Below are 22782 nucleotides of genomic sequence, written 5' to 3' on the forward strand. Positions count from 1 at the left end.
TAGTTTCTGTATAAGCATCAATTACATTCACTTTATTGCTGCAGACACACCACCACCACCACCCTGCAGCCGACAACACACATCTATAGTAGGGCATCGGGAGGTTATATCATATCATTGGGTGCTGTTTGGCTGGACTTGGGTGGGTGTGTCGGTCTCATTTTTCTTTTTCTTTTTTTTTCGGTTAAACAAATATTCTACATGTTACATGGAGCGTATATTCTAATGATAATAACGATGGCATTTTGACGTTAGTTCACAATTGGCGGGTATTCACGCGTTGGGCACGCGTGATCATTTCCAGCCGAAATGGATCAAATATTGAACGGGGAAAAAAACAAACGAAAGAAGAAAAAAGGGCCAAACGCAAACACATTTGTGTGTTTGTTTGTGTTGAACGGGCGGTCGCGTCTCGCTCTGCCGCACACCCACACACGCTCTCGAATTGCACGACCGCCATCGTCGTCGTCGTCGTTTCGTATTAGATATAAGAGCCGACACCAGTTGACAGTTTGACAGCCGCGTATTATACAGCTCTCGGAGAAGAAGAAGAAAAAAAGAAGAAGGTTGTTGTTTTGTTGTTGTTATAGCCTATACAACACGTACATAAAAACGCGACTCGGGTGACAACGATCTGGTGTGTAATATAAGACACCTTATTACAGCACACAGCTAGACTCTTGGTGAAACATTTTTGGCATCAGGTGTTTTATGGCCGTTTAAGTCGTGAATCAGCCGCCACTTGAGTAGCTTAGCGATATGGCACAGTAGCACTCTCGAAACGGAAAGTGTTCTAGAAATCAAACGGGGCCAGCAGCAGCAGCAGCAGCGTCGAGCTCGGATCAAAGATAAATAACAAGCACACAAAGTGCTGCTAGAGTAGTAGTTCGACGACCTATTGAATTTGAGATTCAACAGAGCCCCCTTTTGCTGCTGCTGACGATCGCCCAGCGTGATTAGAAAAACGCATGTACACATCACCTTGTTAGGAGCTAGAACCAATCAAGCCGTTTCCAAGAAATCTCTCCCCAACAGCACATGTGTGTGTGTGGTTACTGGAGAAGAAGAAAAGAGGGCGGCGAGAAAACAGAGTCACGGACATACTCTCAACTTATTAGATTCCATTCACTTTAGAATTAGATATAAATTTAGATGCACCCATATGTGGCTAGGTATAATCACGTTTCGCCGCCGCCGCTGCTCCTCCCCCCCTTCTCGTTTAATTGAATTGAATGGGACGATGGAAAAAGTGTGAAAAATGTGTTACAGTTTCTCTCAAAAAGGATTCTTTTTGAAATGCTTTATACATAGTATAACCCGACATTGAATTGAATTTCGGGATTCTTTAAGCCTTAATAATTTTACGGAGTGGGGGGAGAGATGGCCATGCCAGGTGGATGGCAATGGAGAACAAAGGGGAAAATGTATAGTGACGCTCGATTATACCAGCTCGGGAAAGTTTGCGTGAGCCAACCTTTGACACCTACGTGCCTTCGTCAAGCGAAAGCAGAAAAAAAAAAATCCCGGATGCTTCCGGTCGTCCTGACGACATTAACGTGTACCTATACAACACCCACCACTCAAAAAGAAGAAGAAAAAAAAGGCAAGTTGACTCTAGGAGGTCTAACACAATCACGAGCGTAAATCAGCGAAAATCCTTTTCTCTCTCTCTTCCCGAAAAAGTTTGGCAAGAAAATCAACATGACCAAGTTAAAAAATTTTCGATCCCGTCGTATTAGACGAACCGGGAAATGATAAGTTGAGAGAAGAAGAAGAAGCCCTTCCCATGGAAACAAGAACAATTCCCACTTGCTACAAATGTGTATAGTTGAGAGAAGAAGGAAGAAGAAGAGGAATATTCACGTGGCACTAAAATTGGGAGCGGCCCTCCCCAGCTTTGGTGGTCGTGGTGTGGGCGTTCCTTCTATTATTTTCTCTTCTCTCCCGCGTGACCCTTTTTTCTTTTCTTTTTTTACGCCTCGTTATATATTTTCTCCTTGTCTCTTTCTCGGCTAGAGACAGCGGGATCACGTCAATGACGTACCCCAAAAGAAAGAAAAATAACACACACAACTCAGGAGGGGGATGTTTTTCATTGATTTCCAGCTATTCTTTTTTTGATATTTTTTGGTTGTTCCCGAATTGTAGATGATGATTCAACCCATTCGTGTGCAAGTTGCGTGAGTCTCCCCAATGATCACGCCGCCCCATCCGTCTCTACACGCCTTCCGCACACGATATGACCCAGCGTCAAAACTATACCAGCAACCACACACACGGAAAAAAAATCAAAACCCCCCAAAAAAGGCAAATACGATTCGATTGAAAAATCAAATTATTTCGGAGTAAAACAATAAGGTGGGGCGAGGATTATATACAAGGCCCGACCATCACACACACACGTGATAGTAAGGAAAGACTATGCGGAAGATAGTTGGCGATCGATTGTTTCGAGTCGCGGAAGAAAATGGACGACAATAGCGTCGCACGAGCAGCTGCAGTCAGCAGCTCTTTTCTTTTTATTGAATTAATGTTTTCTTTTTGTTTTTCTTCTGTCTATGTAGGGGGGGATAGAAACGAAATAAAAAGGGGAAAACTCCGGGGGAGGAAGTCAACACCCCGGAATTCATCCCACCGCGACAGCCAACATCAGCGATGATGAATAAATAAATAAATATCCGTCAACAGTCGGAGCTGAGGAAAAGAATGTCGCGTATATGTATTTATCGTGGAAAAAAAAAGGTTATATAGCTCTCAATATTGATCGAAAAACGTCACGTTCACTTTGGTGGAAAAGCGGAGCGAAACCCACAATTCGCTGGGTGTGCGGATGGTGAAAGAAGAACGAGACTTTCACCCGTGGAATAAAATAAAAAGGAAAGAGGAGGATCTGCTTTTTGTTTTTGTTTTGAAACGGTTGTTACAAATCAAGAAAGATTAGAGCATAGCCAAAAAGCTCGTTCCATTTGCGCCAGCAGTCTCGGGTGATGCGATTCTTGATCTCTCGATGGCATTTAACTTTTGGAACGCGCATTTTGAGGTGAACGAGATTCTAGTTATGGCCGCGCCAATCGTCGTCACGACTTTCACGATGTCTAAAAAAGGGAAAATGCAACCGGCACCTATAGAGTCAACGCGATCTAGTTTATATAATTTTCTTCTTTAAGGTTTTTTTTTTCGTCTTCCTTTAGACATTTCTGAGATGGGCAGTCTCACAAATACAAATAAAAACCGGTCGGACGTTTCTTTTCTTTCGTTCTTATCTTATCCGTCAATCGAAATAGAACAAACGATGGGCTGCAGAAAAAAAAAATAGTCCCGCTCGTCGTTCGACTTTCACCAATGAAATATTTGTTTTTTCATTTTTTTTTTAAATTGCTCCGTCTCATCATGTTGCTCGTCTTCTTTTCTTTTTCGACATTTCTATCGACAAACGGGACGCAACAACATTCACGTTCGCCCATCCGAAGACGAAAGAAACGGGATTGTTGCGGAATTCACGTGACCAAGTGAAAATAAATGTTTCGTTTAAAAAGAAAGAAAAATGAATAGAAAGACTCACATGGTTGCTGTCGACGTCTATGATCATTGAGTCCGCTTTTTATGATGATGAACGTTCGTTTTCTCTCGTTTCTTTCCCTTTTACCAGCCGCAAACAAACAATGCGCTTCTGTTGCAATCGAACCCAAACCACGACGCGGAGTTGACGGCGGGCGTCGGGACGCGATGGCGAGCAAACACAATTTGTGATGAACGACCTTTCTCGTTTTTCCTTTTTTTTTTTTTCGTTCTCCAAACAATCGCTGACCGTTTCCACCGAAATGGCTGCGGCAAACGCTCAACCCTTTTTCGTTTTCACCGGTTATAAATATAAAAATAAAATACCAAATGGAAAGAGAACTCGACTGATGACACCACGCCCCAGCAACTATCCTCTCATAAATCGCGTAGGCAACTACTACTGACTGACTACGCCACCAGAAGCACACAACCAAAAATTTCTATAAAGAGACTTGTGCCGGGCTGTGTGTGTGTGTGTAACGATGATGATTGGATTAAGTTTTCTCTCTTGTTTTGCTGCGTCGTCGCATACCACATACCAAGTAGTCGTCGCATATAATAGACACAGATAGGCTTTCTTTCTTTTTTCCTGTTCAAACTTTTATTTTGAGTTTTCAAAGAACCAGCGCAGCGCACTTGCATGCCGACAATAATGCACCAGTTCTGGCTGGTTTTAACACATACCACGGCGATCGAACATCCCAGGAAGCCTCCCACGCGAATATATATACCATGGAAACAAAATTGTACCAAAGCCAAGTACACTATACACAGCCTATAACGCATGCATCCTTGTCACGTGAAGACTTGCGAGAAGACCTCAAAGTTGACCATACGTGTCGTCGAGGAAAAAAGTAAAAGAAAATGAAAAAGGAGTTGGCAGCATAATACGAGGCTTGGTCAAAAAATTGTCTTGTTGCACTTTGCTTGAAGTGTTTAAAGTTCAAGTATTTTCGATTGTGACCCACAGAAAACGTTAATGTGAGGTACAAAACAAAACAAGCCTGATCTTTAGTCGTTCAACAAATGAGATTTTTAGTGAACTCTTACTGAGAAAAAACAAAAACGGAGAGAGAAAACAGTTGCAGTCAGAACCGCCTAACTCAGGAATAAACGTACTCCATGAACGCCACCAAAAATTGTCAAAAAGGAAGAATTGAGATCAATTTGGTCCTACCTTTTATGCCCGGGAAATACAGCCAGGCATCCACAGTTGCTCCATCCATCCGCTGAAGAGTTAAATTGCCCCAGACGGGATAGGGAAAAAAGGGTGTCCTCGTGAATACACCCACATTCACATGGGCGTACACGTGGACATTTAAAGAAAGGGGGAAAGGAAAGATCCATAACTCGATTGACATCTTTAGATTTCCCAGTGCAATGCAGGATGCTTTTTATCTAAATAAAAATAGAAAATGGGTTACGAATAAATATTGTCAGAAACAACAAGAAAAAGTTAAAAATGAGACACTGCCCTAATTGTTAATAAATGGGAGAATTTAAGGTTTACATGCTAATACACTGCATTTATGCAGGTAATGCAGCATTAAAATATCTAGTAGGTCACAGACGTCAATTAAAGTAGAACCTGGAAATCATTACCCAAGTGATGATCCTGAGATTGTTGCTGATGGCAGGTTAACACCTGCACAAGGAAAACTTGCATATTGTGTGGTTGATGGCTGGCTCTGGCCTCAAGTTTGCAAACAAGAAAAAAGTTACATATAGTACAAACTGCCATGTGGTATCAACAGGGCAATCACATGATAAATGAACTAGTTAACAGGTTAACAGGTTTAACTCTTCTATAGCTCCCACAATCATTCTATTTGTATTCTTAGTTTTATTTACCCGCTAAACAGCATGGAGTTGGAGTATGATGGTTATGAAAAACAAATAAATCTATAACAATAGAAATCTTGAACTTATTGTCTCTGACTTTTTCGAAATTTTAAACTAAAGGAAACAGCAGACGACACTTGCCAATTTTCTTCTAATCAGCATCAGCATGCTTACGATACCATGGTGATAAAACGATATCGATAGAAATTATAAAAAATCAAATTCACCCACCCCCTCAAAATCCGAAACCGCTCAAAAATGATGAGGGAATAAGTTAAAATATTCCTGTTAGCAATCCAAGTAGAAAGCTTGTCGCATGATGTCGTCATTCAAATGCGGTTGACCCCATTACCCGGAGAGCAAGATCCTAAAATTAGCGGATGACTATCGCCTAAAAATTTGAAATTCATAAGCTTTATTTATAGATGCCAATTCGGCTTTGTAAGTAAAGGAAAGGCTCGAGTTTTTATGTACTTTTTGTGAGTTTATTGTCAGTACACAAATTTACGTGACAATCGACGTCATGTGGGTGGATAAATGGAGAGTGAAAAATTTAACCTATTTTAGCTGGTAGAGCACAGTTTTTTAAAAGCCTGAACGAGAGAGAAGGAGACAGAAAAAAAGCACCGAAAATTGAAACAACAATTCAGAACTTGCTTTCTCATTCTAACTTGAAAGGTTTTTTTTTTCAATATTATAATAATGCCGCTCAGTTATTTCTCCAGCGACCGACACCGAAAATCACAAATGTAAATGATTAGCAGATACTTCCGAGTGTACTTGACAAGATGTTGGAGGGTATCATCGTTTCTTTTCTCCCTTTTGAGTGCGTTTCTTCTCCTTCTCCTTTCGATCGAGTGCGAGCTGCTTCTGCTTCTCGCGATCTTCTTTATCCTTTTCTTTCTTCTTGGCTGAATCCTGGCGCAGGGATTCCTTTTTGAGCTTTTCCAGCTTCATGACATCCTCTGCATTGGTGTTACGAGAAAGAAGTTTGTCCTCATAATCATCATCATAGCCACCATCTTCTTCGTCTAGCCCTCCTTCACCATCAGACACCTGAGAAGGGACAACGTTGTGATTAGCCTTCAAGCTTATTGTTTCATGCATAAATAGATACCTCTGCGTATTGCGACAAGATGTTTTGCTTCAGCTTCCTTTCTTCATCAGATGCCTTCTTCTGGGGGACAACGATGAGGGCTTGTTGCTCCATGATTCTTGCAATTTGTATATCTACAGCTGTTCTCACCGCCTCGTCGGATTTCCCTTCAGCAGCAGCCGCCCGGCACAACTCCCATTGGTTTATGATTTCTTGGCAGATCTCATTTTGAGTCATGCCATCTGTCTGCATTGTGCATTCGATAATTTGTTAAACAAATCATAAGACAGCGGATGTGGAAGCGGTGGGAAGAAAGACAAAAGTCACTTTACCGTAGAGATTTCCACCAAGATTCCCTCGAGCGCCTCGATTTTCTCATCTTGAGATTCTTCGCCTTCTAAAATGCCCTTGATGTAGTCTCCAAATATACTTTCATCGGTGTTCAAAGATTTTAATTTAACCGAGAGCCATTTGTCAAAATCAAGGACTGTGGAGGCAGCCATCTTTGGCTGGAGACGTTGCCAACTACTGACCAAATTAACTTCCCATATTCAATATCATCGCATTGCAGGCTTTGCAGCAGCGTATTACAGACTTTGATTGTCAAACGTTCACGCCTTCACGGCGGGATCGTTTATCATGACGTGAAAGCTTGCCGAGACGGATATTGAGCCACTTGATCCATAGCCTATTTGAACGATTTCCCCCCTCCCACATTTCGATAACCTTGTATCGATCAATTTTCGAACCATTTCTTCCAGATTTCCCTTTCGAAATAGAAAAACGGCCGTTTGCTTCCATTTGAATTATCACTCGAAGCGTCACGCTCAACATTTTTACATCTTAAATAAATAGGGTGTAGTAAATGGAAAAGAAACGGAAAACACGGGCCGAAGCTAACAGCCAAAAGTGCGGTTCCATATCGCTGCCGTGATCTCTCGTACTCCCCCTTTCAGATTTCGCGTGAAAATTGGAAACAATGAAGCGGCTTCACATGGGCGAGCAGGGCATTCAGAATTGTTTATCTAGCTTTCACTGATCCTCTTGTTTGTCTCGTCTGTATCACCTTGAGTCGGGAAATATCGTTCAGATCAAGGAGAGCTATATAATTTTCGACCAGAAATCTCCGCCTTAAATGGGTTAGCACAAAGTTTCGTGCCAGATCCCTCGCAATAATCGGCCCAAACGATTCGTCGAGCCCCCACGAGAGAGCCGCAGTGATTTGTGTTATTAGACCATTTCGAGCATAACCGATTGCAACTGCATATTGCTTATACTGCTATAGCTCCAGCATCACACGAACAAATTCTCAATCAAACTCACGCTCCTTTACAATAGATAGTTCTCTTGAATTTATGTAAACTCAATCCCATGAAAAAAAGAAAAACGGAATAAATTTACTGGAAATAGCTTTTGCTGATTTCTTTCCTCTCGCTCATTAATAACTGGAATACGCACCGTTATGTCCATCCCCAAAGAAATTCAACGCAATCCATTTATTTTTTAACCGGATTACTTGTTTGTTTCGAGGTGCGTTCTTTCGTTGAAGTCGCAATCAGCAAATGTTTTTCGACTTACTTATTCATGCAACGCAGGAAAGTATCGCGGGGAAGACAACGAGAAACGTCGTAGCAGGGGGAACGCAAGCATGATAACAAAAACGAATTAGTCGATCCATTAAATTGAAACGCGATCAATGATTTAGAGTTAGGGGTGACTCCACCCGCCCCTTGCCCTCTTTAACGAAATTTGAATATTAATTGCAACTTTTTGAAATGAATATTTCGAGTTCGGCCCATGCACCTGGCCGAAGTTTTAGAGAACATTGTAAAACATAAAAAAATGTATGCTGGTTGCACAGTAATTGAGAAGCTCAGTTTTCGGAGGAATAACTGTCGAAAGTCATATTAACTGGAACGACCCCCATCAAGGAAAAAGGGCTATTAGTCTGCGTTTAGTCTCAGTCTCTTTATGGCAAATCCTGGAAAGTGCGTCTATAAAACGTACGTATAACCACGACCCCTCATTTCTCGAAATAGAAGATCAAACGGAGGTATGCGTGTCTGCTTCGAAAGAATGTTGCAACTTGCTCGATACAAAAAGTCTCGATTGGAAAATTTGTATTGTAGTTACGACTGCTGAGTGATCTTAAAACTTGTCCAAGAGCTGAAGGATGTGTTGTTTCTCTTCTTCTTTCGCTTCGCTTTCACTGCCATCGCCAAGATTTCCTGCGTACTCTGCGCGAAGGACCAAATAAATATTAGTTTAACTTGGACAAGGGCTTTACGATTGGACGAAAAGCGAAAATATTTACCTCTCATTATTTCACGAATTGTCTTGACTGTGCCTCCTCTCAAATTGAGCGTATGCAAAACGCGCTGCTTGATGGTTGCGGCTCCTGAGGCGCAAACTTCCATCATAATGTAGTCCACCAGCTGAAGCGTGAACAATCCACCTTCCAGACGTTTAAGGTACATTTCGTCCTCGTCCTCTTCGTCGTCGTTCCGCTGGAGTTGAGCGTCAATCACGCGTAATTTGTCGAAGTATTTGAAGTGCAACTCCATCAGTCGATCGGTTTTTTCGTGGTCGTTTTCTGTAAACTTCGTCAGAAGTCTGGTGCGCTGTGATCCTCGGCACGACTTTAGCATACTTGCAATCACCGAGACTATATGTTCTAAAAAAACGATTTACACGGGTCACGTTTTATAAATTTGTGATGCACATCAGTATTTGCACTATATTTTATATTTACCTTCATACTCTTCTGCTGACATCCCCTTTCTCTTCAGTTTATGCGGCGTTTTCATGAATAGCGGAAAAATAGTCCTTAAGCCGAGGATGTCCACAAATTTGGTGCAATTATCTTTACCGGCCTCACCACTAAGTGCGTGATTCAAAACCTTTAACGCGCCATTTCTGGACATTTTTTTCTCTCTGTAAAGAAAGTGGGGAAAAAAACGGGTCAGGCTTCAAGATCAACAATATGAATGGTAGCAAGCCGGATCGTGGGAATTTCAACAATACCGCAACATGAGGTTCATAAGTTGCAAGCCCTCTCCCTTCAGAAATCTGTCGCGGTTGGGAACGTGAATCAGACTGGAACAAACACAATCGAACAAATTCTCCATCATTTCTTGTTCTTCTCCTGTTTTGGGATCTTGCCGCTTGAAAATCTGCGAGAAAATAATTAAAAAAATGACTTGCACTTTTACACAAATGAAAAATGAATGAAGAAAAACGTTTTCTTACGGCTAACTGTTGAAGCAAAATATCAATTCCGTCAATTTCACCCAGAAGTTGCCGATTTTCTGGTGTGCCTTGAAGCAAAATGGACAATATTTCACTGCAATATAGTTTGTTGGCGTCGAATGGTAATTTAGCTCTTAGCCGCTTCATTATCCAACTCAGCAACCCCTGTTGGGCTGCTTGTTGACACACTTCAGGCCTAATTTCCGTTAAGTTTTCCACAATGGCTGAAAGAACAAATTATTTTGTGAACAAAAACTGGGTACTTATGAATTATAGAAACATAAATGATCGTCTATACCTAGTGTATTGTGAACTCCGTCAGATTCTTCTGTTTGAGCTTCGTTTAGTCTTTCCAGGTTGTGGACTAGGAGGGCACAGATTTGCTGGTCCAGGAGTGCATCAATTAGAATTGCAGCTTCATCTTGACTTTCATTCAGAGTATCAATGTCAGTCAATTCTTGAAGCAAATTGACCACAGCGACAGAAATGTCTGCATTGTCATGTGACAATAGACCTAGCAATGTTGGTATAAGCTTTTGTTCAACACCTACTGTGTATAGTTCAGGAGCTGTTGCAAGTGCATGCATCAGTTGAATTGCTTCATGCAATTCCAATTCTGATTCCATAAACCTAAAAGATAAAATAAAAACTATTATGAAGAATGATGACAAAACAAGCAGAGGATAGGAATCATACTTCTCTGGCGCATCTGGAAATTTAACACGTAGTTCTTGATTTTTCAGAACCCGCTTTTCAAAATTTAGAATCATTCTCTTTAGGGAGGCTTCATCAAGGCTTTCAGAACCTTCATCTTGCTCTACCAATTTGAGCAATTCTTCTTTTTCTGGAGTTTCAACAACTGGGGGAGCAATATATGTGGCTGTTGATCTTGGGTTTGGCTTTACATTACTGGTTGGAAACTGTTTAAGTTTCTTTCCGGGACGTTCAAACTCTGGCTCTTTATCATCATCTGCAACATCTCGTTTGGGGTTTTGTTTTGGCTGTAACAAGAAAGTAGTGATTAATCATAATAAAACAAATGAAAGCTTTCAAAATAATCCAACAAATGCCATTGCAATATATGCTCCATGCAATCCCATAACATCCAATGCTTCTGTTTCCCCTTAATGGACTTATAGCTAAAGAAGTGTTAATACAAACTGATTTACACACCTTAAAAGATAAAAGTTCACCGACATCCATTGCAGATATTCGATTAAATTAAATAATGAACCAGCATAAACAAAATTTGAAGAGATCTTTTGGAACTTTCAACTTTTTAAAAAACACGATGTGTCAAACATGAAAATAGAGTCATCTACCGTTAGGAATATCAGAATAAAAACGCCATCTGGCCATAAGTAATGAAACTCGATGGGTCGATTTTATGATTAGTGTTGTCTGCTTTCGTTTTGTTTGAAAGTTTCGAAAAAGAAAAAGAGACAAAGATTTTTGGGGGGAAACGTTACGTTGCTGCACGAAAAATAGCACTAAAAATTAAAAACAAAAATGTGATTGCCGTGTCAACTCTGGTCGCCGGTCGCGTGTCTTTATAGAATCGCTTAATGCACATACACATGCTGCTTTAGCAGGTAAAAAAACCCCATAAATTCAAATAGAATGACTGACTAGCATGTATCATGTAATAAGGGGCTTACATGATAAGTGTTGCTATTGCATGTGTGTTTGTGAGCACTATGTAACATTCTCATCTTTGTGCAGATTTGAGGCCAGAGCCAACCATCAAACCACAACATATGCAAGTTTTGCTTGTGCCAGTATTCACAGTGTCATCAGCAACAATCTTAGTATCATCACTCAGGTAATGATTTTCGTTACTTTTATTAACCTGTTAGATGTTTTAAATAGCCATCACTTGCAGAGTGTTACAGGGAATTCTTACATTCTCTTGTCCATTAATAAATAGGATTCATCTGCTGTCTTGTTTTCTATTTATCACTAATTGTTTCTGTAAATATTTTTCGTAACTCATATTTCATATTTGATTTTTATTTAGATAGGATTTATAGCATCCCGTTTGATTGGAGAGACTATCACCGATGTCGACCGAATTTCTTCCCCTTTCTTGGAATGTCCTCTTTACACCCATGTGAACGTGGACTTAAAGGCTTTAAGGTAGAAAAACATTTATCTAAATTCTTCCTTTTTGACTGTTACTTGGCGTTGATTATAAATTTTTGAGTACGATTATTCCTGAGCTATGCGGTTGACCGGAACGGTTTTCTCTTGCCGTTTTTGTTTACTCGGTCAGGGTTTGAAAAAGTGGTTGCTCATTTGTAGAACGGCTGCAGTTCAGGCCCTGTTTTGTACCTCACAACTTTGTCTATAGGTAAAAAGTCCAATTCAAAAATATTTCAACTTCAAACACTTAAAGCAAAGTGCAACTAGAAAAATTTTATGACGAAAGAGGGTCCTTGGTCGCCACACTGGCACTCGTTCTTAAAATATTCCCTCGGTTAACCCTCGTTTTCAATTAGAGAAATTTTTAAGAAAGTTTTTATAAATGGTGTTATACCAAGAGGAATAAGTTTTCCGGTGTCGTTTGTGGTTTTAGGGTAAAATTCATATTTAAATGGAATAATAATAGGAGGCTATTTAATATCACACCGTATTAAAAATGCCTGAAGGAATTGAAACTTGAAAAAGTAATGATTCTAAGCTACGAATGATATTTCTCGAGAAACCGACGACAAATCATCACATGAGCAATTAAAAGGGTTCATTTTTACGACGCACTTTCCAGCTGTGGAGAGTAATAACCAGCGACTATTCATCTAGAAAGCTTTTAAACAGTCGCCTTTTCCTTTCCCATGTGCAAGCCTACAGTAGAAAAAGTCCTGTAATGTTGGAAAGTGACTGTCTCTCGTAATAATTACGATATCATGCCATTATGCTGGCTTCCTCTGACACTATTCAGAGCTCTTGGTCGTGAGTGTTGCGACCTTTGTCGCATTCAGTTTTACCCGCCCCATCAATGATTACCCGGAATTTTCCTTAGTCGAGTGGGACGACGAAAAAACGAAATCGAAACTGACACATTCTGTAGGCTACAGTGTACAAGGAACACGACTCGTGACACTGGCAGACAGCAGTTGCTGCCTCGAGTCACCGTCACACAATATCCGGAATTATAAAAGTAGTATACATGTTTTTTGTGTTGTTGACCGCCGTGACCTCCATCAATCCTTATCTGGTTTGGCGCAAAAGAAATGGAGACGGGAGGGAAAGGCGGAACAGCAAGAAACCGCAGCGACAGGGTCGGGAACTATTGAAAAAAACCCGCGGACCATTTTTCCCGTTTCTTTTTGAGCAAGAAAAACGCATCTATATACTGAACAGAATCGACATAGTTGAATGACGCGGAAATCGGATTTTATTGCTTTAATTTTTGGCATGCTCCCGCTAGGACAATGTCTTTACAGTTTAATAGTCCGTAAAGTTATACTATGTTCTCTGGCCAGCTCTTGTTGGACTGCGCAGGGAAATGAAAAAAACAACAAAAGAAACAACCTCGTCAACAAGGCGAGTTACACATGGAAGATGACAAGTACTTTTCTCAAAAAGCCTTTTCGAGTTCGTTTCTTTTTTATGACGGTTTTAATCATTTCCCATTCCAAAAAGGCAAAGACCCAATCGGGAAGTGAAATTTCATATAATGTTGACTCATCGATGCGACATTTGGCTATCACTTCCCCCGGCACACGCGAGTCAATATTCCTTATCGATCATGGGGAATGTTCATGTTTGGAAAAATGAAATGTAAACATGGGTTACGATTTACGGATATGTCAGCAACGCATATATGTTATAGTGACACAGTTATTCAGTGACGAATGAAATTGAAATGCCACGATCTGTACTGACTGCACTGGTATGGAATAATTTCCTTATCAGAAAGTGCGCCCCGCCCGACAGATATTTATTTCCGCTATTCGCGGAAAAGCGGATGCATAAATTGCTCAAGGCCGGTTGTTTATTCAAATTCAATCATGCGTCCGCCAAATTCAAGAATTAGATACACAGTTTCACAATAACGGATAGATTAGTAAACCCATTTCAATTCATATTTGGCGCTCAATAACGGAATTTCCTCCGGGGTCTACATCCTCATCTCGTCATGCCCAAAATTAGAAAGAAAAAAATTAAATTTGGTCTTAAAAAAGAGTAGACAACTTTCAACACCACCTGCGAATAAAATGCAATCGAGCGCAACGTAGTCTGAGCTGCCTTAACGTCTACTAAACGGGTTCAACCACCAATGAATTGCAATATTTTTAATGAATGGCGTTTTATTTCGATCACGCATGACTGACTCACGATTCAATGGTCATTTGGTTGGTCCACCCAGTTATTATTGCCTTCAAAGGAAACAAACAGAATAGAGATTAGATTGTATCTTTCCCGAGTATTTTTACGGCTTTTGAGCGCGGTCGAGCGCTGGCTAAAGGGGCTATGCGAGTATGGATAAAAATTGCATTCCAATGTAGCACCGAAACACAACAACGACGACGAGGTAGATTTCTCTTGCAAGTTGTAGCGACGAGCGTATACGTAGTTGAAGGACTGAAGGTTATAAGCGCCAGAGTTTTATATAGCGTCTGATGGTCCTTTTCTCTCCGGCATCAACAAGGCCTTAAATTCCAGCATCAGTCTTGCATGTGACCTTAGCATCACCTTAGATAGACTGTCGGGGAAATAAGGAATAGAATAAATGTACGAGAGAGGCCGGCAAAGTCGTCTCTTTCCTATAATATTGCCCAGGTGTGGCCCAGCCAGCTTCACACAGACGCACACGTACGCATCACTCTTTTAATGATGGTGCGTACAAATCTAGCCAACAGAGCGAGATAAATTCACCGACATCACGACGAATAAAACTGTAGCCATCGGCGGACATACAGAGAGAAAGGATCGGTTTTCAAAAAAGTGTGTGTAGCTATCGGAAATTTTTATTCGCTTTCGTGTTTGATTTTTATTTTTGGAAAATTCCTCGCTTTTTTCAAAAATTGGGCGCGTATACTACAGAAACGTTTATTGTTGTTACCCTTCTTTTTTTATTATTTTGTCTGTTTTCTTTTAAATTCCTTGTGGCTTTTCGTGTATCTATAGATTATCGCTCACTTAAATACCTGGACGGGGTCACTATACTGGCTGGTGGGACCTTTTCGAGTCGCCCGGAGGAATTTCCATTCACAACAAGCAACCCGAAAGAAGTTTTGGGGATACAAAACGGCACGACTTATTTCTTCTATACACATGCACACTTGTGTGTACGTAGGTATATGTGTGTGCACCGATAGAGGCGTCCAACCAATCATCTGGCGAGCACGCAGCGATCCATTAGCGCGCCTAATCGACTGCTTAAGTAGCTGTAGGCGGATACGAAATAGCTTGTGATTACTTCTCCAGGAGAAGGTGTGGTTTTTAAAGTGAGAAACAAAACAAAAAAAGAAAATAAACGTTTTTTTTGTGTTGAATATACAGGTCGCAACCTTCCAGCAGTCGGGGGAAAAAAAAGAAAAATTCCGAATCGTGAAATGTGTCCGCACGGAGATGCTTCCAACTGCGCAGGTCCCCGCCCGCCACTTCCCATTTTCGGCCGCCATGACCATTGGCACGGCTGCCAGCGCCTGGCGGCGGTCTAGCAAACAGGGGCGACAGCACAAGTCCCGACGAGTCAGCACAGACTGTTGGGGTCTACATATCCAAACGAAAGGAAAAAAACACGCTCACTTCAACGTCGAACGTTGAATTGTGCACATTCTCTCTCTCTCTCTCTCCCAAGTTGCACTAGTCTGGTGCTGACTAGGACACTCCGGCGCATCATTCAGACATTCCTCTGTGAAATTGTGTGCCGAATAACAACAGCCAACTGTTATTCAACCCGTCAACGGGAACCACAGAGCCAACAAATCACTAGACAATCCTCACGAGTGTGTTATTGTGCGAGTGAATACATCAGCTGATTGCCAGTTCGCGTCCCACGGCCTAGCAGGTGAGTCATGTGTATATATATCTCTCTCTCTCTGTGTACGTTGTTGTTGTTGTATCGATCGGACGTCATTTCGCCCTAGTATATAGTCCAATCTATCGTGCCTAAAAATAAGCTTGGTTCGTTCGTTCGGCGGAAGGACGAAAGAAAGTAGATACGCTCATCCATCCCGGCGTCGTGTTTGATATGAACTCTCCCCCTGTTGTCTACGCAACGTGTAAATCCGCGTCCTTCAAGAGCCTCTTCCTAAAAATAGCTTCAAAGAACTAAAATGCTGACGGTGGTGTTAAGCAGAAGAAAAAAAGGGGAGAAAAAATAAAATGAAAAAGATTTTTCTGACCCACATAAAAGAAAACAAAATGCCCAAAAAGAATCTAGGAGCGGATCGAGGCCTCTGGCCAGACTAAATAAGGAAACGCCAATCGTGCAGCACTGGGGTTGGTTTTTCTTCTCTCGAAAGAGGAGAAGAGAAAAAAGAAAATAACAACCAGAAGTTGTTCTTTTTTGCGCTTCTTTCGTGAGAGATGCCCTTATACAGATTTTGGTTTCGTCTCTGCTTGTCCTCGATTTCTCTCTCTCGCTTCTTTTTTGCGCATCAGCTGTCGTAGGGCGATTGACGGTCCAATCGAAATTCCAGAAAACCCGCTCCATTATTGTCATTCAAACAGGTCTAGTGAGTTGGAAAAAAACCTTCATGGCGATAAATTCCTCCTTATCACCAACGTGTTTTGATTTTTTGTTGCTACTTGTGTCGAACCAAACTTTTATTTTTAAGAGCTCTCTGTTGTGATGGGTTGGTGGGGTTTCAGCATCCCAAAACAAAATTTCTCTCTCTCTCTCTCTCTCTCCCGTGGTGTCGTTCACATGTGCGCAATATCCGGGAGTATTCCCGATTTGATTGCCAATTATGCGCCGGTGCTGGTCGATTTCGAATCGTGACTTCCACGCGCGCATATAGCAGAGCTAGCCAGCCAGCCAGACTCAGCATTATTATTTTCATGAATAAATAACGAGAATCCTTGGTTCCCTTTTTCGTTTGCCCGGCAGCTCTCGTTCGGCCTTTTTCATGCATAGAGAAATATACTATGAACTCTTTTGCGGTCGTGAGTTTTTTTCTGAGCGACAACGCGCGTGCAATGGGAGCAGGCAATAAGGGTATCTACTTTGCTACTTCGCTAGAGAGTGTGTGTACTGTGTATACAACGATGAACTTAATTAAGTCTTTCGCCCATACCCAATTCGGCCATAACGGGTTCTTCCACGCGGGTGTACTCGTAGGTATTCCTCGAGCTTATAAAAGTCGCTGAGGTTTTTTTCCCGTCTAGAGCTGCTGCGCTTTGTGGATTCCCGACTTCGTTGCGCGCCAGCCACTTGACGACAAACGCGTGTCCCCACGCACGGAACACACACACAAAAAAGCGGATATTTTTAGGTACACTACACAACATATTGCGGATGTCAGAACGTTTTAAAAAACATATATAGAGCCCTCACACAAGCTTGGTGTCTCCTCCCCCTTCCGGGCGAACGCTTTTTATCATAAAAGAAAAAGGGAAAAACGAAAAGAAAGATAAAATATGTGTATTTTTGTTTTCTTGGCTATGTGTTTCTATGTACGTGCTTTGTATGTATGGATTTATTCAGAGGATATAGTCTTATTATCCGAAAAAGGCCAGCATGGATCCTACGTCAGCCGAATTCAAGCAAGATCTACGTCAGCGACTCACTCCGCTCCAGTGGTCAGTCACGCAAGAGAAGGGTACGGAAAGGTGAGTTGCGTTTTGTCTACTTACAATGTTTATTAAAAGCTACCCGTTTTTTCGTCGTTGCTAGAAGGTTATTCTCCTTGTTGTTTGATTCTTTATTTTTTTTAAAATTTTCGTGATGGCTCACAATCGAGTCTATAAGTGCACGCGTCTTTCCACTTCATTTCCTTCCTACACACGATGTGAGACTTGAATCTCTAACTCCGGTTTTTTTTCTTGTGCCATTCCGGCGGTATTCCTACATGTTTGCGTGATCAGAGCGTTTACCAACAAGTACTACAAGCTACGAGACAAAGGCACTTACGAATGCATTTCGTGCGGTCGGGATCTTTTCGACTCGACGACCAAATACGACTCGGGCTCGGGATGGCCAGCTTTCTATGACGTCATCGATCCGAAAGGGGTCAAACTTACCAAAGACGCCTCTCACGGTATGTGTGTGTGTGTTATCGTCGAGTATTGTTTTTCTTCTTTCTTCTTACATGATGCGTGACTCATTTGCATTTGTCACTTGTTCGGGGAGAGACTCTATTACGTTCATACTAGGATGAATATCTTTATGGGTCTGTCTTGGCTCAAGGCTTTGGTTTCACACAGAGGGCCATCTTTACAACTTCAAAAAAAGATTTCTCCGGATTTCTCAAGGGTTATTTTATTTTCCTTTTTTGAATTTTGGAAGTTGTAGTTGGAAATTATGTACAGTAAGTAGTTTTGCAACATAAAACCGGAGCTAAAATTTCATCAGAACACTTCACTCTTTAAAGCTATACTATACTTAAATGGCCGAAAAATGCCTTTCCTTATATACACTTATCGAATTTCTTACGGTTTGGACCGGTCGTAGTTGTGTAGTACCACGTTACTTATTACTAATCATTTTGCGGTATTGATTTTCTCTTTGTCTCCTTGGCTTGTGGTTTTTTCCCCTCTCTTTTATTTTTATTTTATATATCTGTCTGCTCCATCGCTCTCTTTCTGACATGGACCCCTATGTGTACATCGGACGAACTCGACTCCTTTCACTCAATTCCCGAAAATTGCACGCGCGACTTTGTTGTCTCTTCAACAACCAAAAAAAATTACCTCACGACCGCAATGACTATCTCCGCCTCTACTGGCGCTCAACTTTTCGGCTCTGACCTTTCATCGACGGATTGGTGGTGATGCGTGATGCTGCAGTCGGGGCCAATCTACTTCTTATAATCGCCAATCCAGGTTTGGTGAGGACCGAAGTGAGCTGCTCCAACTGCCGGGCTCATTTAGGACATTTGTTTACCGACGGTCCAAAGCCAACCGGTCTGCGCTATTGCATCAACTCCTCGTCGCTAAATTTCCGCCAAGCTGCTGACGCTGAAGCCGAAAGTCAGCCGACGGGTGACAAGTCGTTCAGCTCTAGTTCGTTCAGTTTCCCCGCCACTCAGGGTGGATGCGGTCCGCTTCGGTGCGGTGCGGATACAAGCATCTCCTGTTCTAAGAAAGTGAACGGGACCGTTTGATTTGTCTGTCAAAAAAAGGTGTTGTTCAACGAAGTCTTCACGCAAAAAATATGTCCGGAAAGGATGCGCTACCTATCTTTTGTATTATTTAAACGATGGATAGCTGTGCCCTTGATAAGATTGTTCGAAATAAATACACGGCTACCACACAATAATGACTATGTGTAGTTGAATCTTATCGCTTTTTTTTTTGTTTTTTTTTAGATTTCTGGAACAGTTTAAAACCTCAAACGTATAGCGTCCGTATTCAATACGGTACAGGTAAATATCCTACCCAATACTATAACCTAACGTTCTTTTTGGTAAAAGGACGCCTAATTGAACGTCAGGTGAGTTTAGAGTTTATAGAATTGAGATATTGGATATATTGATATTGGTCCATACATAGTTAAAGTGGACGAAATGCATATTTTCGTGCACAAAACCGAGAGTTTCAAATGTTCAACATATTGTATACAGTACAATCGTTTACCGCTAGATGCTGCGTTTACTTGTTATGATTCGTTTCGTTTCAACCGAATCTCATTTCGTTTCTCTGTGTGTGAGTTGACAGTTTGGTTGGATCAGTGCTACACTTCATCTTGTTTAAATTGATTAAACTGATTGATTTAAATTATAATGTCTCAACCCAAGAAATCTGTGTTGTTTGTTTGCCTGGGTGAATATGATTTTTTTTTTACATGACAGCATTTGATACAAATAGTATAAAATGGAGATTGATAACATAACCGAGTATTCAATTTTGGCGTGATGTAGGAAATATATGCCGCTCTCCGATAGCAGAAGCAGTTTTTGTAAAGCAACTTAAAGATGCTGGAAAATATGATGATTGGATTGTTGATAGTGCTGCGATTGGCAGTTGGCATGTTGGAAAAAATCCAGACAGGCGAGCCATCTCAGTCTTGACCAAACACCAAGTGCCCACCAATCACAAAGCTAGACAGGTATGTGCCAATTATTATTACATCTACATTCATAAATGAGTAAATTTCATTATATTATTCAGGTAAAAAAAGCAGACTTTTCAGAGTTTGATTACATTTTTGGAATGGATGACGACAACATTGATGACCTCAAATCCATGGCACCTGCTAGTTTTAAAGCCAAAATAGAAATGCTCTCGAAATATGATGATGCAGAACGGACAATAAGAGACCCATACTATGTAAGCTAAAATGCACTTTCACTGTACTTGAGCAATAACATCTCTTACTTTGTTGCTTAAAGTTTCTATTGTTTACTTTTTCTCCAGATGATTAATTGTTTTTAATGGCATATTTTAATTACAGGACAGTGGTGAAGAAGGGTTTGAAAAGTGTTACCAACAGTGTGTAAGGTGCTGCACAACTTTCTTGCAACGAATCGGTTAAACCTTTGGCCAATTATGTGACTGAAATATCGAACTGTCAGTTCTGACATTCAGTGCAAAAATAAATCGTGAAACTTCTACTTGACGTAGAAGGATGCTTAACTGTGTAGTGAAAATTGTACCTTATAGTATTTTTCCTTTAAAGTATTAATCCAGCGTCAATTGCATATGATAGGCTGATAGTACTAAGGTACCCAAATCAAATTTTTGACAAATTTGACAATAAGAATTTTTGTTTATTTGACCATTTCACCGTGGTTTTTGCAAACAAGGATAGCTTATTGAAATGTGGACAAGCCAAATTTAGTGCAAGGTTCGTTGAAATAGTCCGGATTCAGCCTTTTGTAGGCAAGTCGGGATCTCACTTACCAATAGTATCCATTGCGATATCCGTACCTGCTGTAACTGTAAGGATAACCATAATAACTACGGCCGTACCATTCGTTAGCGTCCAGGTCACCATCAACTTTAACATCGACATCTTTTTCCGGTGTTATTTCATCTACGGATCGACGTCCACGCCAATATCCCAGACCGTAACAGCCTCGGCGAGACTCGTTGATTTCCAGGTCAGTATTAATGGTTCCATCTTCTTCTGATGTCATCTCCCTTTCAGCGGAACGACGTCCACGCCAGTGTCCACTGGTACTTAAGTATCGACCATAGTACCCATAAGGACGGCCGTAGTAGCGGCTTCCGTACGATTCGTTGCCATTCAAGTCATCTCTAACTTCAACGTTGCTGGCTTCTTCTTCCTGTTTTGCTTCTTCTACTGAGCGACGACCACGCCAATAGCCAAGATGTCCACCGTAGTAGCCGCGACGGAACTCGATTGCCTCCTGGTCAGCAACTTCGATGTTGGCTTCGTGTTCCGGTTGCACCTCCTCGACAGACCGACGTCCACGCCAGTATTCACGATATCCACCGAAATAACCACGTCGGTGCCATTCAGCGACGTCTTGATCAGACACTTCCACGTTGCTCTCGGTTTTAGGTTTTACATTTACCTCAACGGCAGCAGTCAGTGCCAATGAAAGGCTAGCCAATATAACCTAAACATCAACATTTAATAAATTTGTGTACGGTACATCATAAATGCTGTCAAACACGGTGTAATGATAGCGACAAAGAACTCACCACGAACTTCATTTCGAAAGAGTTGAAAAAAATTAGTAGCAAGTTGTTGGTCAGTTGCAAGAAACTGATGCTGTTGAAATTTTCATTTGGACTATTTATACTTCGCCGTTCAATGACAAATCCGGCCACATCGTTTAATTCTTTCCACATTAGAAATTAACGATTAACAAATAAAACTTCACATCGTCCCTGAATTCTGTTTGTTAGATGTATATCTTTTATGTTCGTATTATAGACTATGGTTACCGAAACCATCCTTAACCGGACATGAGAAGTGTATCGCGAAATTATCTTCCGTATAGAGAAAACTTTCAAGGCAGCCCAAAACATTACTGTTAAGGTTAATTAGTTTGTACAAAGACAATAAAGATACGGTTGAACCAACAATCAGCAAACAGCTTATCTGCTTCGATACACACACGGTTCGTGCCACATTTCCCAGAAAATGTAAGGGAACATTAGTTTTGCTTAACACCCTGTTTTATTTGTTTATTTTTATTCGTCTACAGTCTACACTAGCGTGTCCGTTAAACCGTTAACGGTTTAGTAAACTTGTACTCAATAACTCAAGTGTCCCACCCTAGATGGCGAAATCCTCGTCATGGAAAATGTTTGTCTAATTTGGGCATTATTTCTTTGTTGAAAAAATGGCGGTCATGTGCGAGTGTCGGGACTGTCGGGACGTCAGGTTTAATTAAGCGGCAGCAAGTAACCGGCTTATTACGTCAACAATTCGTGCAGTAACAAACAGCAATCAGCAGTGTATTGCAGCATGGAGTACCAAGAAGAAGAAAGTTTAGAAGAAAACAGTTTCAAACAGTAAGTTAAGTCAGAATTTTAGAATTTCAGCGAAGGAAGTTGTTTTGTTATCATGACATGTCATTGGTCTCTTCAGATTTCAGAATACCTTTTAATTAATATTAATATGTCAGAATTAATGTTAAATTATCATAATTAATCAAACTCATTGTATTCTACTAAATGAGCCATCGAAATTATACAGGTAACAACTAACACTAGCTTTATTACAGTATTGCTGCAACATATATTCTTCTCATGTTTTATAGGATTCATCTTAATTATCGGCTGTTTGTATTGGAGATCACCAACCCCAGCATGGACCAATCTCTCATTCCATCTTCTATCGGATAATTGATCGGTGCTTTCATGCATAAGAAGATCACTTGTTTTGTATTGTTGTTTTTTATGTACAGGTTCTTAATTAAAGGTTTATAAATTGGCATGACCAACTT

At 41.0% G+C, this 22782-nt stretch overlaps 5 protein-coding genes across 11 annotated transcripts; 2 read left to right on the top strand and 3 right to left on the bottom strand.

The window, feature by feature from the left end:
- Positions 1 to 5866: 5866 nt before the first annotated feature.
- On the bottom strand, positions 5867 to 7034 carry LOC124195480 (coiled-coil domain-containing protein 43-like). The gene is made up of 3 exons (XM_046589908.1): positions 6832 to 7034; positions 6521 to 6745; positions 5867 to 6459 (listed from the first exon to the last, which is right to left on the bottom strand). Exons 1-3 carry the CDS (start codon positions 7000 to 7002, stop codon positions 6205 to 6207), a joined length of 651 nt encoding a protein of 216 aa, XP_046445864.1. The 5' UTR covers positions 7003 to 7034; the 3' UTR covers positions 5867 to 6204.
- Positions 7035 to 8602: 1568 nt separating this feature from the next.
- LOC124196546 (beta-catenin-like protein 1) lies at positions 8603 to 11089 on the bottom strand. Its single transcript, XM_046591684.1, has 8 exons — positions 10922 to 11089; positions 10445 to 10749; positions 10047 to 10378; positions 9749 to 9972; positions 9524 to 9672; positions 9252 to 9433; positions 8814 to 9173; positions 8603 to 8736 (listed from the first exon to the last, which is right to left on the bottom strand). The coding sequence occupies exons 1-8, from the start codon at positions 10949 to 10951 to the stop codon at positions 8648 to 8650; spliced, it is 1671 nt and encodes a 556-aa protein (XP_046447640.1). The 5' UTR covers positions 10952 to 11089; the 3' UTR covers positions 8603 to 8647.
- A 3814-nt stretch (positions 11090 to 14903) lies between these two features.
- LOC124196548 (peptide methionine sulfoxide reductase MsrB-like) lies at positions 14904 to 19178 on the top strand. Of its 7 annotated transcripts, XM_046591691.1 has the most exons (6): positions 15060 to 15184; positions 15254 to 15764; positions 17087 to 17193; positions 17406 to 17530; positions 17786 to 17958; positions 18743 to 19178. In XM_046591691.1, exons 4-6 carry the CDS (start codon positions 17439 to 17441, stop codon positions 19021 to 19023), a joined length of 546 nt encoding a protein of 181 aa, XP_046447647.1. In that variant the 5' UTR covers positions 15060 to 15184; positions 15254 to 15764; positions 17087 to 17193; positions 17406 to 17438; the 3' UTR covers positions 19024 to 19178. The 7 variants fall into 7 exon arrangements, with proteins under 7 accessions (XP_046447642.1, XP_046447648.1, XP_046447647.1 ...); XM_046591686.1 differs by lacking the exon at positions 17087 to 17193 and having other exon boundaries at positions 14904 to 15184; positions 18707 to 19178; XM_046591692.1 differs by lacking the exon at positions 17087 to 17193 and having other exon boundaries at positions 15058 to 15184; positions 17433 to 17530.
- A 347-nt stretch (positions 19179 to 19525) lies between these two features.
- Positions 19526 to 20494, top strand: LOC124196550 (low molecular weight phosphotyrosine protein phosphatase 1-like). The gene is made up of 4 exons (XM_046591693.1): positions 19526 to 19681; positions 19780 to 19967; positions 20030 to 20188; positions 20313 to 20494. Exons 1-4 carry the CDS (start codon positions 19642 to 19644, stop codon positions 20391 to 20393), a joined length of 468 nt encoding a protein of 155 aa, XP_046447649.1. The 5' UTR covers positions 19526 to 19641; the 3' UTR covers positions 20394 to 20494.
- Positions 20495 to 20607: 113 nt separating this feature from the next.
- Positions 20608 to 21716, bottom strand: LOC124196547. The gene is made up of 2 exons (XM_046591685.1): positions 21530 to 21716; positions 20608 to 21444 (listed from the first exon to the last, which is right to left on the bottom strand). The coding sequence occupies exons 1-2, from the start codon at positions 21677 to 21679 to the stop codon at positions 20758 to 20760; spliced, it is 837 nt and encodes a 278-aa protein (XP_046447641.1). The 5' UTR covers positions 21680 to 21716; the 3' UTR covers positions 20608 to 20757.
- Between the last annotated feature and the right edge of the window lie 1066 nt (positions 21717 to 22782).

This window comes from Daphnia pulex, chromosome 6 (genome assembly GCF_021134715.1).
Source record: "Daphnia pulex isolate KAP4 chromosome 6, ASM2113471v1".
NCBI lineage: Eukaryota > Metazoa > Arthropoda > Branchiopoda > Diplostraca > Daphniidae > Daphnia > Daphnia pulex.

Bases quoted from the DNA above. Each gene is read 5' to 3' on its own strand.
- LOC124195480 (XM_046589908.1), bottom strand. From the start codon at position 7,002: ATGGCTGCCTCCACAGTCCTTGATTTTGACAAATGGCTCTCGGTTAAA. The intron at 6,746-6,831 runs GTAAAGTGACTT...TGCACAATGCAG, and splicing joins TCTTGGTGGAAATCTCTACG to ACAGATGGCATGACTCAAAA. The intron at 6,460-6,520 runs GTATCTATTTAT...GTCCCTTCTCAG, and splicing joins TCTTGTCGCAATACGCAGAG to GTGTCTGATGGTGAAGGAGG.
- LOC124196546 (XM_046591684.1), bottom strand. From the start codon at position 10,951: ATGGATGTCGGTGAACTTTTATCTTTTAAG. The intron at 9,673-9,748 runs GTAAGAAAACGT...ATTTTCTCGCAG, and splicing joins TTTTGCTTCAACAGTTAGCC to ATTTTCAAGCGGCAAGATCC. The intron at 9,434-9,523 runs GTATTGTTGAAA...CTTTCTTTACAG, and splicing joins CTTATGAACCTCATGTTGCG to AGAGAAAAAAATGTCCAGAA.
- LOC124196548 (XM_046591686.1), top strand. From the start codon at position 17,439: ATGGATCCTACGTCAGCCGAATTCAAGCAAGATCTACGTCAGCGACTC. The intron at 17,531-17,785 runs GTGAGTTGCGTT...TTGCGTGATCAG, and splicing joins CAAGAGAAGGGTACGGAAAG to AGCGTTTACCAACAAGTACT. The intron at 17,959-18,706 runs GTATGTGTGTGT...GTGATGCTGCAG, and splicing joins TACCAAAGACGCCTCTCACG to TCGGGGCCAATCTACTTCTT.
- LOC124196550 (XM_046591693.1), top strand. From the start codon at position 19,642: ATGTCTCAACCCAAGAAATCTGTGTTGTTTGTTTGCCTGG. The intron at 19,682-19,779 runs GTGAATATGATT...GGCGTGATGTAG, and splicing joins TGTGTTGTTTGTTTGCCTGG to GAAATATATGCCGCTCTCCG. The intron at 19,968-20,029 runs GTATGTGCCAAT...TATATTATTCAG, and splicing joins CCAATCACAAAGCTAGACAG to GTAAAAAAAGCAGACTTTTC.
- LOC124196547 (XM_046591685.1), bottom strand. From the start codon at position 21,679: ATGTGGAAAGAATTAAACGATGTGGCCGGATTTGTCATTGAACGGCGA. The intron at 21,445-21,529 runs GTGAGTTCTTTG...GTTGATGTTTAG, and splicing joins CTTTCGAAATGAAGTTCGTG to GTTATATTGGCTAGCCTTTC.